Source organism: Cynocephalus volans, chromosome X, assembly GCF_027409185.1.
Source record: "Cynocephalus volans isolate mCynVol1 chromosome X, mCynVol1.pri, whole genome shotgun sequence".
Classification (NCBI taxonomy): Eukaryota; Metazoa; Chordata; class Mammalia; order Dermoptera; family Cynocephalidae; genus Cynocephalus; species Cynocephalus volans.
Window position 1 is genome coordinate 25809231 of NC_084478.1, and position 15188 is coordinate 25824418.

Here is a 15188-nt window from a genome sequence, read left to right on the forward strand (position 1 = left end):
CTAGTCATAAACTGAGAGTTAATTTTCCTGATGACCTATTCAACTTGTAGGATAAATTATTCTAAAGATGTGCACTTATCTGATCTCCATAATCTAAATAGGATTTATAAGGGGAGTTCAGCTGCCAAGAATGGATCATTTTAGCACCCTCCCTCTTAAATTAATTTTCAGTTCGGGGAACATCTGATTCTTAGCAGCACCTGCTTTCTTCATGGCACCATAAGTAAAATCTTGTTTTCAAATTTAGTACTGTGATTATGGGCCATCATTTCATGATTAAGGAAAAGGAAAGATTTTTTTCTTCTGCTTTATTTCAGGAACTCTCAGACTAAATCCTAGATTAGATGTTGATTTCAAGAGCTTTAATGAGAATATCGTTAATGATGTGCATGTTACGTACTATGTCTGTGTCTGTATTCCATATGTTCGATAATTATTAAGAGTGAAGGATTTTAATTTTGGTTGGAACTAAGAAAGGAAAATTCCATTAGTATGAATTCTCTGACAATACCATAATTATTCATCATGTGATGTCTCATACAGATTTTTCAAAATGAATTCCAGAAACTGTTGGCACTGTGATGCTAAGCAGAATTTAACTGCTTCATTATACAGCTGAACCAAGATTTAACATGCTATCCAGCCTCATGCTTGACAATCAGGATAAATGATGAGGTGACCAAATTCCAAAGCACAGCATTATAGCTTTCTGAGGCAAAGCTCACTCTGAAAAATCCACAGTGCATGCCTGGGCTAGACAAGAGCCTGAGTTTGTCATCTCCCTCGCATCGTTCTAGTTTTGATAGGACTGCATGTAGTGTCATTAATGTGATTACGGAGAGAGAAACTAACAAGCATCATGGTTTGCCCCCTGTGTTTACAAAACCAAACAAACAAATGGTATAACGACTGGGAATTCCAGCTTTATAGTTGGTACAGAATATGGATCCATTTAAGTGGAGAACTGGGGACTACCCTGAATGTTTATTTTATACTGATAAGATACCTGATGCTAAACCAAGAAGCATCCAATTTAATCAGCAGAAGAAAGTGGACAGAATTAGGTGATAATTTAAAAAAAACAAATCCCTAGGCTTTTGAGTTTCCTCACAGCAAGTGTGTGCTTGGAGGGGAAGGTTTGGCCATAGGAGGTAGAGGGGGGAAAAAAACAAAAACAAAGATGCTTTTAATGAAGAAATGGGTCAAGATATGTTAGCTGAACTAATCCAGGTTAACAACTTGGCTACTGATGTACTATGCAAAGGTATTAGCTTCACAGAGCCCAGAAATAGACCAGTAAATAATAGTAACTAAAGGTTATGAATCCTTACAGAGCCATTTCTGTGGGAGCGTGATTTTTTTGATGTCTTTTTCTCTTCTCTTTCTTTTGGTTTTCCTCCTTTGCTTGTTACTTTTGGCAGTGCAAGCTGTTGTGGAGAGCTGCATTTAGAAGTAAAGCTTAATGTACTGCAGCACAATTTAAATAGGAGCTGAATAAGGGCTCCCTTATATTTGTTCACAGGCTTAATCCAAACTCTTCCCTTACTTCCAAGCCATAAATATCACTGTGTTCCAAGCAAATGAAAATTTGTTTGCCATTTCTAAAGACTAATGAGACCTTTCTGTGGGTTGCAGGAGTTGATTTTGACAGAGAGGCTAGCATACACTGCTCTCTGGTTCATTCACAATCAGTGCTTCAGCGGAGACGAAAATTAAGAAGGAGAAAAACCATCTCGGGTATTCCCAGGAGAGTTCAATAAGAAATAGGTGTGGTATAAAAAATTGTAATGGTTCATATTTTGTCTAGTGCAGATTATAAGATGAAATGGCAGCCAGCCTTCAACCAGTTTCTTTAGAAATATCAAACCTTTTAATTGGAGAGGTTTTGAAATTGTGTATATTCTGTATTCAGCAACCCAGGTGGTATTACTTCTTAACTGTTCTCGATGGTGAAGGTTTGGGTTGACCTTATAGATTTAGGCATATACGTTCAGGTCTTATAGCTGAAATGCAATATTTCAATAATTCCTTAAAGTTTTTTAAGGTAGAAACTGTAAATAAAAAGCAACAGGATTCAATGAAAGCTTTTTTTGTTTTTGCAAAAAACTTTTTTTGTTTTTTTGTAACTTTATTTGAAGTGAGATATACTTTCATGGCATTAATTATTTTAAAAAGTAAATTTTAAGCATACTCAATTAAATTTTGAATATCAATAATATGATACTCTTGCTGGCATTTTTTTTTCTATTTTTTTCTGTTCAATGTGTTTAGAATATCTCTGCCTATGTTTTTTAAAAAATATTATTATGGTAGTATCTCATAAGTAAGATTTTTATTTTTTTATAATGAAGTATATAATTTTTATTCCATTATGTTCGTATAACAAAATAAAAATGAAGAGTAGTGGCCAAGAAGATAAAAAGTAGTCACTTCTTAGGGCAAACTAATGTGATAGTGAAGAGAAAGATAATTCACAAAAGATAAAAAAGCACATCTTCTCTTAGTATATATACATACATACATATATAGATGTATATATCATACTTATATATGTACACACACACACACACACACACACACACACACACACACTCTTGCACACAGATTGAGAGAGAGAGATTCCCCAAAGCATTTTAACTTTCTCCTAATTTTAAATATTGATGTTTTTCTGTAAGAAAGAGCTCTACCTTGCCAGCACACAGATTTGTGGACATATCTCGGAATGCCTGTCAGTCTGCCGCTGTGTAAAATATCTCACTGTGCATTCCATGTGCCCTAGATTCTGACGAATCGCCAGTGGCCAGAGAAAGGAATGTGATTGTGACACAAACCCAGACCCTTCCAACTCTGCCAACAGGCGGTCCGGAACCAGGGACTCTGAGTGCCAAACCGAGGACATTCCGATTGCTGCCCCCTCCAGGAGGAGAATCAGAGCTCAGAGGGGCCAGAGCATTGCCGCTTCCCTTTCTCATTCCGCTGGCAACATTTCTGCACCGGCAGACAAAGGCGATGCCATGTTTACTACTGCAGTGAACAGCCACACGAGATCTCGCAGCCTGCCCCGGGAGGGTAATAGAGGTGGGGATGCTGAAGCCCAAAGTCGGTGCTAAACCCTCAACATATGAAGAGGGAGCGACTTTCGTGGGTGACCATGAGAGGACCCCTAATGACTGCAGTGAGGCTCCAAGCAGTCCGAGCACACAGGAACGCCAGCCTGCTCTGGGCCTGGCCTGTTCTCAGCATCTTCACAGCCCGCAGCACAAGTTAAGCGAGAGAGGGAGGTCGCGTCTGTCCCGAATGGCTGCCGACTCTGGCAGCTGCGATATCTCCTCCAACTCAGACACCTTTGGAAGCCCCATCCACTGCATCTCCACGGCTGGCGTCCTCCTCAGCAGCCACATGGACCAGAAAGACGACCACCAGTCATCCAGCGGTAACTGGAGTGGGAGCAGCTCCACGTGCCCCTCACAAACCTCAGAAACAATCCCTCCTGCAGCTTCTCCTCCCCTCACTGGCTCTTCGCACTGTGACTCGGAGTTATCACTAAACACGGCCCCTCATGCTAATGAGGATGCTAGTGTCTTCGTAACAGAGCAGTACGGTGACCACTTAGATAAGGTGAGAGGTCACCGGGCAAACTCCTTTACCTCCACCGTCGCAGATCTGCTGGATGACCCCAACAACAGCAACACAAGCGACAGTGGGTGGAATTACCTGCACTATGCCTCCTGCCGCCAGGATTTTAGTCCTGAGCATCCCAAGGCAGACAGCCTGGGCTGCCCGAGCTTCACAAGCATGGCCACTTATGACAGCTTTCTGGAAAAGTCTCCATCGGACAAAGCAGACACTAGCTCCCACTTTTTGGTAGACACAGAAGGTTACTATACCTCCATGCACTTTGACTGTGGTCTCAAAGGTAATAAGAGCTATGTCTGTCACTATGCAGCCCTAGGCCCCGAAAATGGCCAGGGTGTTGGGGTTCCTCCTGGTCTTCCAGACTGTGCCTGGCAGGACTACTTAGACCACAGAAGGCAGGGGAGACCAAGCATCTCTTTCAGGAAACCAAAGGCAAAGCCAACCCCACCTAAACGTAGCTCATCGTTGAGGAAGTCCGATGGAAACGCAGACATTTCTGAGAAGAAAGAACCAAAGATAAGCAGTGGTCAGCACCTGCCTCACAGTTCCAGGGAAATGAAGCTGCCTCTTGATTTCTCCAACAAGCCTTCTCGAATGGAAAATGCCAATCTTCCCACCAAGCAAGAACCTTCTTGGAAGAACCAGAGTGAACATGGTATTAAGGAACCTCAGTTAGACACTTCAGATATTCCACCATTCAAAGATGAAGGTGCTGAATCAACTCACTATGCAGACCTCTGGCTTCTAAATGACTTGAAAACAAATGATCCGTATAGATCTTTATCTAATTCGAGCACTGCTACGGGTACTACAGTTATCGAATGCATATCAAATCTCCAGAGAGCTCTGAATCCCAAACATCCCAATCAGAATCAAGAGCCACCACCCCATCTCTTCCTTCTGCTGACAATGAGTTTAAACTGGCTTCACCAGAAAAGCTGGCCGGCTTGGCATCTCCATCAAGTGGCTATTCAAGCCAGTCTGAAACGCCAACATCCTCTTTCCCTACAGCTTTCTTTTCAGGTCCGCTGTCTCCTGGAGGTAGCAAAAGAAAACCTAAAGTCCCAGAAAGGAAATCCTCACTACAGCAACCCTCTTTAAAAGATGGAGCCCTATCACTGAGTAAAGACCTTGAACTTCCAATTATACCTCCTACCCATCTTGACCTAAGTGCTCTTCATAATGTCTTGAATAAACCATTCCACCACCGTCATCCACTGCATGTTCTTGCTCATAAGCAGAACACAGTGGGAGAAACACTGAGGTCAAATCCTCCTCCGTCCCTTGCAATTACACCAACAGTACTGAGATCTGTTAACCTTAGGTCCATCAGTAAGTCTGAAGAAGTTAAGCAAAAAGAAGGCAACAGTACAGATCTCCCCTACTTAGAGGAAAACGCTCTCACAATGGCTGCCTTGTCTCCAGGTAAGATTAGGCCACATACAGCGAAGAAATCAATGTCACATCAGTACTCCACTGAAGACACCATACTGTCCTTTTTAGACTCCTCTGCAGTTGAGATGGGACCAGATAAGCTGTATTTAGAAAAGAACCCTACTTTTGATGTGAAGAATCATTGCAATCCAGAAACTGTAACCTCAGCTGGTAGCAATCTTCTAGATTCAAATGTCGCAAAAGACCAAATTCATACAGACAGTGAGCCTATTCCAGGAAACACACCAAGTAAAAACTATGATTTTTCTACAGAAGGATTTCAGAGGGTCTCTGCTGCCCGCCCAAACGATTTGGATGGTAAAATAATACTATATGGAGCTGGTTCAGATGGAATCCAAGAGCAGGTACAGAAGGCATCCTCTGTAGATCGCGAGGAAGTCGCACAATCTGTATCTGGGGATGCAATCACATCTCAGTCAAACTCACCAACTAGAGCAGCAGACTTAAGCAGTCAGCTTAAGCATCAACTCGTTATGAGCCGCCACCACGACAAAGTGCCTGGGAATATCAGCTGTGAATCAGAGATGACAACTGTAAATCCATTCCTTGAAAAATGTTCTGAGCAGGAAAATATTGCTTCAGGTATTTCACCCAAAAGTGCCTGTGATAACGGCAGAGCGGAGGAGACCCAAGAAGGTGTGGATGAGGCTTCATTGAAAGGTCAGTCGTTGATACCTTTGTCACAATGGAAATGCATCTCATGGCACTTCCTGAAGTTTTTCTTTCTTACACTCCTCATAATAGTGTATGGCCCTGGGTGATGGTTTGCCTCGCTGTTCTTTCCACTTATTAAAACAATCGAGATAAAAGCTTTTGTTACTGAGGGACTAAGCATTGACAGATAATCTCATTTTTAAGAATGGCAGTAAGGTAACTGAATAACTTCCTCCTAAAGATGTTTCTGTTCTCATTTTAAGAATCATCACCAAGCGATGACTCCATCATTTCCCCACTCAGTGAAGACTCTCAAGCCGAAGCGGAGGGTGTGTTCGTGTCTCCAAACAAACCTCGAACAACTGAGGATTTATTTGCAGTCATTCACAGGTGAGGCAGCACTACCAAGTGCCCGGAAACCAAAGGCACAACAAAGGCTTTGCTTCTTAAAGTGCTTCTCATCAAATGCAAATATGGAAAAGCCTTTCACACTAGTAATTCATTCAGCAAAAGCAAAAGCAGGCAAAGAAGAATTATTTTTCCAAATCAAATTGGTAGATTTATATGTAAGTTAGGAAGTATGAATCTTTCTATACGTTTAGATAGACCTCAATTGAGAGACTTTCATGAGAACTGCTGAGAAAAGATATTAGGCTTTTTCCCAAGGAAAGATATTCTGGAACAAGTTCTTACATGAAAACCATTTGTGGTTGAGTGACTTAGAGTGAAAGCTCAAACTCTAGTGTAATCTCTTTTAGATAATTTTTTAAACCTAAAAAATATGCTCAAAGCTGTAATCATACACTACCAGAGACAAGCCAACGCTGATTCACCAAAACAATCAGAGCCCCAAGTTTGAGACGAGATGGTATATATACCTGCTCATTCCATAGCTCAGAGCAACTAATTATTGCTCCCCTTCTTCCTCTCTTCTTAAAACTGAAATTTCTTTAATAGTACTGGCCTTCGACTCCATCAATAATGCCCACATCCCACGAGTAGGGGCTGTCCTCTGGGTTGCTTTTCCAGGACAGTGTTGTGTCCATACTGCTCATGTACACTCTCATCTGGGCCCCTGCACCCTTGTGATCAGTGGCCTATATTTGCAAGCATACTTGTTACAGCTGGTCACCAAAGAATACAGCACGAACTAGCCCTTGGAAACTGAACCCACATCCAACTGAGCTAGCCAGTCATGATGTGCCTACCCATTTCACAAACATGACTGCCTTGGGGACCTAGATGGAACTCCCAAGGGACAGAGCTTGGGGATTATTTTTTCTACCTCATGAAGTTATCGTTTTTGAAGTAAACTCTTTGCAAGAAGCTTACAATCTTTTCTCTTGCTGGGACTCTAATTTTTAAAGGAACTTCTGTTTTCTGTTGACACAGTTCTCTCATTAAGAAGGAGCACTGCTTTTCAATAACTTTTGTAAAGGAGCCAGTCAGAAACACCTTCTATGTATACCTTAGTAGGCACACTTCTCTGCTCAGAGGGTGAAGAATTATTAATTTAATTTTCTTTGCCTCGATGTCTAGTCTAAACTCCGACTATATTCCCCCATCCCCCATAGTTTATCCTCAACCCCAGGACAAATTACTAAAATGCTATGTACGTTAAAGAGCCAGGTACTCAACCCCAAAGAACCAGATGCTAGTGTCTGGAATAGTGGACAGGACGTAAGTAGTAGAGTCAGTAAGACCTGAATCTGAATCCCAGTTCTGCCACTTTCTATGCTGTCTTGAATAAGTTAAAACCTCTGAAGATATTCCCTTACTGTAAATGAGGATACCCATAGCTCACATATTTGATTTTGATGATAAAATAACATTTTTATGTCTGGAATATGGTAGATGCTAAAAGCAAATGTTAGCTTGAAAACACTACCTTATTGGAGTGCCATACACTGGCATATGCAAGATATCAACCACAGAGGTTCAGTGCACCAAAATCAGGCTGGTCTCCAATTGCAAAGCTTACATTTTCCCTGCCCTGTGGATTTTTAAGTTGGTGAGAGCGAGCATGTTGCCAATACTTTTCAATGAACTGAGTTACACTGAAGATTCACTGAATTCACACCTACTTAGTTATCAAAAGAAGATCAACAATGGGGGTCGAGGTTCAGTAGACTTATTGAGTTTGGTAATCTTAGATTTGCATTTGTGTAGGGTTTATTTATTTATTTGCTTATTTATTTATACCACAGTGACAAGAGTTATTTTGTTTTCTTGAGAGCTTACAGTTCCTTAAGAGTTCCAGAGACGGTCTAGGTTTTCAGTTCCTCACAGAGAGTTGGTTCACTGCTTAATATGCTGTGGATGTTCCTAAGAAGCTATGGGAAATGGTATTTGCAGCCAAAGATGGATTGATTTATTTAAAAAGCCATTTAATTTATTCTTATGTAGAAGAATTGAAAAAAGTAGACAAGAATAATCTAATGCCTCCCTACATAGCCATCACCAAAGCCTATCAACCATCAAACTATGGCCAGTCCTGTCCCATGCACACCTCCATGCACTTGCTCCTTCTGGTTTTATTTGGAAGCCAATCCCGGACACCAGAGCATTTCGCCTGTATTGCAGAGACAGATTTAATAAGAAAAAGCTACAGTCCTTCAGCACACTGTGACCAGAAGTGAGATAGCAGTATTTTCTTAAACTCTTGCAAAACATCCCAATAAGTCCTCTGGAACCTCCAGCCTCCACATCGGCCATGATCTGAAATTGTCATCTCCCAAACCTAATTTGTGTCTGCTGGTTCTCAGAGACTTTCCCTCGGGCTGTGAGTGCTACAAGGGCAAGGCGTGTATCTTACTCCTCACCTCTGTAGCCCCAATGCTTGGTGTCCTATCATATAAAATGCACTGAAAATGCTCTTTAAATAGATGCATGAATGTGACTGAACACTTTTAGTTTCTTAAAAATGTATGTGGACTGAGATTTTTGCCCCATTTTTCCTTTTCTTAAAAGATCTAAGAGGAAAGTACTTGGAAGAAAAGATTCCGGGGACATGTCTATTCGAAGCAAATCGAGAGCTCCCCTTGGCAGCAGCAGCAGCAGCAGCGCGGGTTCTGTCACTTCACCCAGCAGCAATGTGACAACCCCAAACAGCCAGAGGTCTCCTGGTCTCACCTACCGAAATGCCAAAAAGTCCAACACATCAAACGAAGAGTTTAAGCTGTTACTCCTCAAGAAAGGCAGTCGCTCAGATTCCAGTTACCGCATGTCTGCCACTGAGATCCTGAAGAGTCCCATCCTGCCCAGACCTCCTGGGGAGCTCACAGCCGAGTCCCCTCAAAGCACCGATGATGCCCATCAGGGGTCACCTGGGGCCGAGGCATTGTCCCCTCTCTCTCCATGCTCCCCACGAGTTAATGCTGAAGGGTTTTCCTCGAAGAACTTTGCCACCTCAGCATCGGCAAGGGTTGGACGTTCCCGGGCCCCCCCTGCGGCCAGCAGCAGCCGCTACAGTGTCCGCTGCCGGATGTACAACACGCCCATGCAGGCGATCTCCGAGGGAGAGACAGAAAACTCCGACGGGAGCCCGCACGACGACCGCTCCTCCCAGAGCTCCACATAGGCTACCTGTGCCAGGCTGCCTGTCAAACGCCCAAACCTCTAGTTAGATGAGGATGTAGGATCAGAACAGGGGACTCCAGGGAAGTCACAAGAGGATGGGGTAGCATCGCTGCTTAGCCATGAATTTCCAAATATACGCTGGGGAAATGGGAAGTGGTTTAGTCACTCTTGATCAGTTTCCATGTTTTAAGTAGCTGCACTGTCTTTCCTGTTTTGCTTTAGCTTAGTTTGATTTACCCAGTCTCATTCGTTGTGATAATAGAGGAGACAAAACTGTCTAGCTTTCATGAAACCTAGAAAAAGTTTTCCCAGAGCTGCCTGTTCAGAAAATAAAGACCTCACTGTCGTGATTCTTTAAGAAGATTAAATTACTCTGGAGGTTTGGTATTTTTTTACATTAAAATGAACTAAAGCAAAATTTAGAAGAAAGAACTACACATATGTAAATACCATATTTTTGATAAAAATGTGTAAATAGATTTATCAATGATGAGTGGACATGTGGCACACCAACTGTTTATAGAATACACAAAAATAGTGTAATGACTGTATTCTGTGAATACCATTTTCATATCAAATGCCATATTTAAATGTCCACCAATATTATTTCTGAGTGATAAACCTCAAATATGAATTTAAACTGGTGAAATAAAGGAGATCTCGAGGTCATATACTGAAATGTGATTAATTTTAAAATAATGAATTCAGACCTAATCATTTTTGTGACAAATTATAGCACCAAACAAGCTAACAGCAACTTGTGGCTGATTTGCCATGTGGTAATTTGGACAAAATGAAAAGCATGCTTTTGATTTTTTTTTTTTTTTAATCAATGAGAGAAGTCCTAACTCTCAATACAATGCCCTGAACAACAGCATTTGACAGTGTCCTTTAGACTTTAATTTTTTCCATAGATTGCTTTAAAGAGAATGAGTAGGGAAAACAGTAGTTAATTTTAAGTTATGTTTTATATTAGGCTACTGGGGACATAAACAGTCATAATTTAATGACTATAATCTCTAAATTCCTTAAACAGTTTAGCAATTAGCTCCAGGTTCTTAAACTAACAAAGATAAAACCTAAGCATGCCACAGAGCTATTGATTTATCAGTAAGTACCTGCAATGAGTTTTCAGTGAAGCTTTCTCTCTGTGCTGATGAGATTCATGCTACCTAAAAATGAACAGAAATAACACTGTGAACAATGTAGTTGGGAAACAGGTATGTGTATATGCATTATTTATATTCACTGTTAAACTGGGAATGGGGAACAGCTCTGGTTCATAATGCTACATACAACTGAGTTTTTGTCTGGTTTTACTATATCTGCTTGATGGCAAAAGGGGAGGGTGGTGGGTGGGAGAGGAAATGTCAGGGCAAGTGCTCTGATTAAAGGAAGGAAGGGAAACAAGCTGAATTACTTGAAGTAACTTGAATTTTCATGTCTTAAAACTGAAAAAAAATGTAGTTACAAGCTGAAATCTGCAAATGATTTTTACACCTCTGATGTTATGATACTAATGTTTGGAATCATATGTCAGAAATATAAGCAGCTGTGTACTCAGAATAGGTTTTGAATGGGAGAGGTAGAAAGTAGAACGAAGAAGGGATATGACCTGTGAAAGTCGAGAATGTGATTAGAGTGATAGAACATACCAGGGTTACCAAGAAATTGATAAGCAGCTGGCTTTAAGTTTATGCAAGTAATAGTCGGGAAAGTAGGAGGTGTGAAAGGGGTTTGTGCTTTGGGATTAACTCCTGCAAAATGAAAGAGAAACTTGGTCTAAGAAGATGATGTCTTTCAATAGAAACGCTTTTTAAGATGTTACAGATTAAGAATTAGAGAATCTGATTGCTGTCGGTGTTTTGTTTGTTTGTTTGGAAAGAAAAAAAAATGTCTTGCTTCTTCTACTACTTGCTTTTGCTACCGAATTGTGTTACTTAATTTCTTGTCTTCCTTGTATGTAAAATGGGTGCTGGGGGTGGAGGGGTAGAGGAAGAGGTAGGGAGGGAGAGGGAGAGAGAGAGAGGAGAGGGAGGGGGGAGGGAGGGAGAGAGAGAGAGAGAGAAGAATGTGTGTGTGCACACTGGGGATAGATAAGCTCCATAAGCTATCTGGTAAAAGGTTTGAAATTTACAAAGTGCTATTTATACTTTTTATTAAAAGAAAAATGTTTTGGGGTTTGAAAAAATGGACCGTCATTTCTCATTGGAACCCATTGGTTAAGAAAACCATCGTGGTTTGACACCACATGGGAACATGAATAAATCTATCTCATGCTTTGAAAAGTACACTTGGCAACATTTTAAAAATAATGTTTTTAGACACATGTGATAAGAAACCATCATTTCCAGTCACAGTAGGTGATCTTTTGTAATCTTCATAAAAGCAGTTCGTTTGCAGTATGGCTTTTGTGTAGTTAGGGGTTTTTTAAGCATGAAGAAAGGTATGTGGGCTTTAAAAGTGATTCTAAATCTTGAATAGAAAACACATGAATTGGCTTTAATAAAAATGTCACCTTTTTATTATTGACATTAATTTAAGTAATGGTACCATATATATTTTAAAATACATATTGACTTGAATTGTGAGGCAATAAGATACCTTCTATATGTAATGGTCACAGAACCCTTATAATAGTTTTACTTATTTTGTTTACTCTAAAAATCTATAGCAGAGTTTCTCTATTTTATATTTCATAGATTTAAAAAAAAACCCAAAGAAAGAGGGATTTTAAATTCACTGTGGAAAAGAGTATTGAGTAACAAACTGAGTAAAAAAGCAAGAAATTCCTTAATAATCCGGAATGTTCTACATGGCTTTATTACAGAGCACACAAGACCAAGATTTAGGGCTGTCTTCAACATCACTACTGGCTTGAAGCAGGGTACACACGTTAGGTATTGTGAACATCAATCCAAACTTTTCTTCTGTTTGCACTGATGCAATTTTTTGTTCTTTTACGTGTATACAACATGTCTATATTGTGTGGGGGAATTTTTTTCTTTTTTGTTTTTTTTTGATTCTGCTTTGTTCTTTTGTTTTTGGCTAAGTAGAGGACATGGACTAGTTGTAGCAAACAAAACATGCTGTTTGCTCTTGCCAAAGGTCAGTGAGTGAGTGACAAAGATCTAAAGTTATGAAGAAGGTTACAGTGTAACTATTTCGGTACTAGAACCAGTTCATGCTGGCCAAAAAGACAATGGTTTATGGACTTGCATCCACTTTGTATTTTTGTAATATTTGTAAATATGAACTTTTTAAATTGTTGCAAAGATGGTTTCTTTTGTAAGATGTTTTCAACGTTTACATTCAATCCAAGCCTTTGTATATTTTAGAGCTGTGCAACACTTTAAGTCTTGTACTTATTTTTAGTAAAAACGGTGACAGTTTCATTGTGAACCCCTCAAAAAAATGTATCAGAGAATTTTGATTACCTAGAAAGTGTGTACAGAAACTGCAAATAAACGTGACTGCAATTAAACAACGGGTTTCTAGAATCTTTATTGTTATGTAATTGCATTCTTGGGGTTTCACAAAGTGTTTTAAAGGCCACTAGACATAAAGGAGGGATCGGTTATGGCAAAAGTATGAGCAAAAAACCAAAATACTGTATCTATAACGGGCTCCAGTCTAGTTTTGTACTTAAGAGGAAAAACAATGCATTTCCAACGTCCAGTATACTGTCCTTGTAGCTCCTCTCTGGGCCAGGAAAAGATTTATAGCTTTCTACTTTGAAATATCCCCCCGTCCCGTTTTGCTTCTGACAATTACTCAGACTGTGCCTCCTTTGCAAGATGAGCAGCCTTGATACGCATAAGACAATATGCCACTAGTTAACGTGCCTTGATACGCATAAGAGAATATGCCACTAGATGACGTCACGTAGCCTCTACTACATAGCACACTTCTGTGCCAAGTACTGTTCTAAGTGCTTTGCATCCACTAACTCATGTACTCCCCCCATTGTGCCCATTTTACGGATCGGGCACCCGAGGCACAGAGCGATGACCTGGCTTGCCCAATGCCATAGAGTGACTATGGCCTTGGGGCTGGGGTTCAAACCCAACAAATCTGGCTCCAGGGTTTGTGTTCTCCACTCCAACTTGTGCCTGTTGGAGACTGGAAATTACTTTCCCCATCCCGGTTCCTGTCAGACCACGCCAAGGGCAATTGCTAAGACCCCGCCCCTCTCCCCATTCAAATTCAAGCACTGGCCTTTACCTCCAGAACACGGTCAACGTCAGCGCCTCCGGTGCGTCACAGCAGGCGGAAGGGGGACGGATTATATCTTTTTTTAAAAGGTTGGGGCGGGGGGGCCTGAATGCTTCAAATAACCAAACAGCAGAAGTGAGGAGGACCACGCGCCTACCTCCTTAAAGGGCCAGCGCGGCTGGAAGAGTCGCGCAGGCGCCTCGGCGCTTCTGCGCAGCCGCAGAAACCTCCCTCCACGTGACAGCTCGCGCCCCTGGAGTCCAGCGCCCGGTTCTAATCCAACCCACCTCGGCAAACGTAAACCCGAGGATCGGCGTACAGCTGAAAGCGCTTGGAGGTCACCGCCTCAGCCTCTCTGAGGTCAGGAAGGCCCGCTCCCCGCAGCTGTCTCCCTAGCAACGCTTCCTGCTCCCCCAACGTCCCTGCGGGCGCCCGCGGATTGCCCAGTCAACAGCCCGGCGGGAGCCCAACGACTGGTCAGCGGGGCGGTCCCGCCCCGGCCGCGCGCGTGGGAACTGAGGCGCTGTGGGCGTTCCGCGCTGGGAGCCGGCGTCCAGGGCAAACCTGGGACTCGGGGTCAGCTCGCGCCTCGACATCAAGTGCGACTAACGGCGCGAGGAAAGTTCCAGAGCCATAACCGTCTTAGACGCTTCGGGTCGCGGAGGTAGAGCCACTGGAAGCCGCTTCGCCGCGTCCTCCTCGGGCCGGCGTGGCAGGCTGTGGCCCCAGAGCAGGTCTGACTATCCGCACTTTCCTCCACTTGAACTTTCCTGTCTCGGTGTGCGCGCGAGAACCAGCTGGAAAGGACAACCCTGTTAAGTGATTGTGCTTAGCAGCCGGGACTCTCCTGAGGGGAGAGGATTGGTTTTGCGGGAAGAGAAACGATCTGCTTTGCGGGAAGAGCGAGTCTGCACTTTGCAGCCTCAACTTGCAGCGGCGCCGCGGCGGGGTGCACTGGGTGCTTCCCACGGCTTTCCTGGGACGGCAGCGCGTGTGAGCTTTTGAGTTTTGACCATTTATTAGGTGGTTGGTGCTGACTTTCTGGGCCGAGTCGATCCGTTTCCATCCTCTGTCTTCCTTGGTGCAGGCGGGTGAAGGACTCAGACTCTCAGACTTTGGGTTTTGAGAATTGACAGGCTCCCGAATTGATTCCTTTAATGTCTTTTGACATTGAGACGTAGATATGCAGACTTTAATGGTAACCGCGTTTGGTCAAAGACAGATAGTACAGCTTTCCTGTTTCATTGTAAATACATATATGAGGAAGGAAATAAAGGTGTAGGGGTTTTGTGGAGAAGTCCCCGTGTATAGATCCTGTCTTTTGCTTGAAGAGGGCAGATGCTAGAGTCAGGAAAAGCTTCAAAATGTGGGGATCCCTGTAAAGACTGGAAGCCCTTCCTTGCGAGCTCCAGGGCCCAGCCCGCCTGCTGAACAGGCCTTTGATAGAAAAGGCTCTAACTTAGGTCAGTAGAAGGTGGTTTCCCTCCCACCTCTATCCTGCTCTCCCGAGTTCGGACTGCTCTAGGTTTCATAACATGAGGTGGCAAACTGGTTTAATGTTCCCAAATAGTGCCTTTTCCAACAAGTTTTCTGCAGGGCGTTCTATAAAGCAGGACACGGGCTACATGCACTTCCCAAGCTCACTTGTC

General features: G+C 42.5%; 1 protein-coding gene across 1 annotated transcript in view; it reads left to right on the forward strand.

Moving 5' to 3' along the window:
- Positions 1-9325, forward strand: part of LOC134367560 (actin remodeling regulator NHS-like) — a 43698-nt gene extending 34373 nt beyond the window's left edge. Inside the window, 7 exon segments of the mRNA XM_063084302.1 lie at positions 1636-1767; positions 2780-2821; positions 2824-3092; positions 3094-4461; positions 4464-5751; positions 6009-6135; positions 8716-9325. Of these exon segments, the coding sequence (XP_062940372.1) occupies positions 1636-1767; positions 2780-2821; positions 2824-3092; positions 3094-4461; positions 4464-5751; positions 6009-6135; positions 8716-9325 (3836 nt within the window).
- The last annotated feature ends 5863 nt before the right edge of the window (positions 9326-15188 follow it).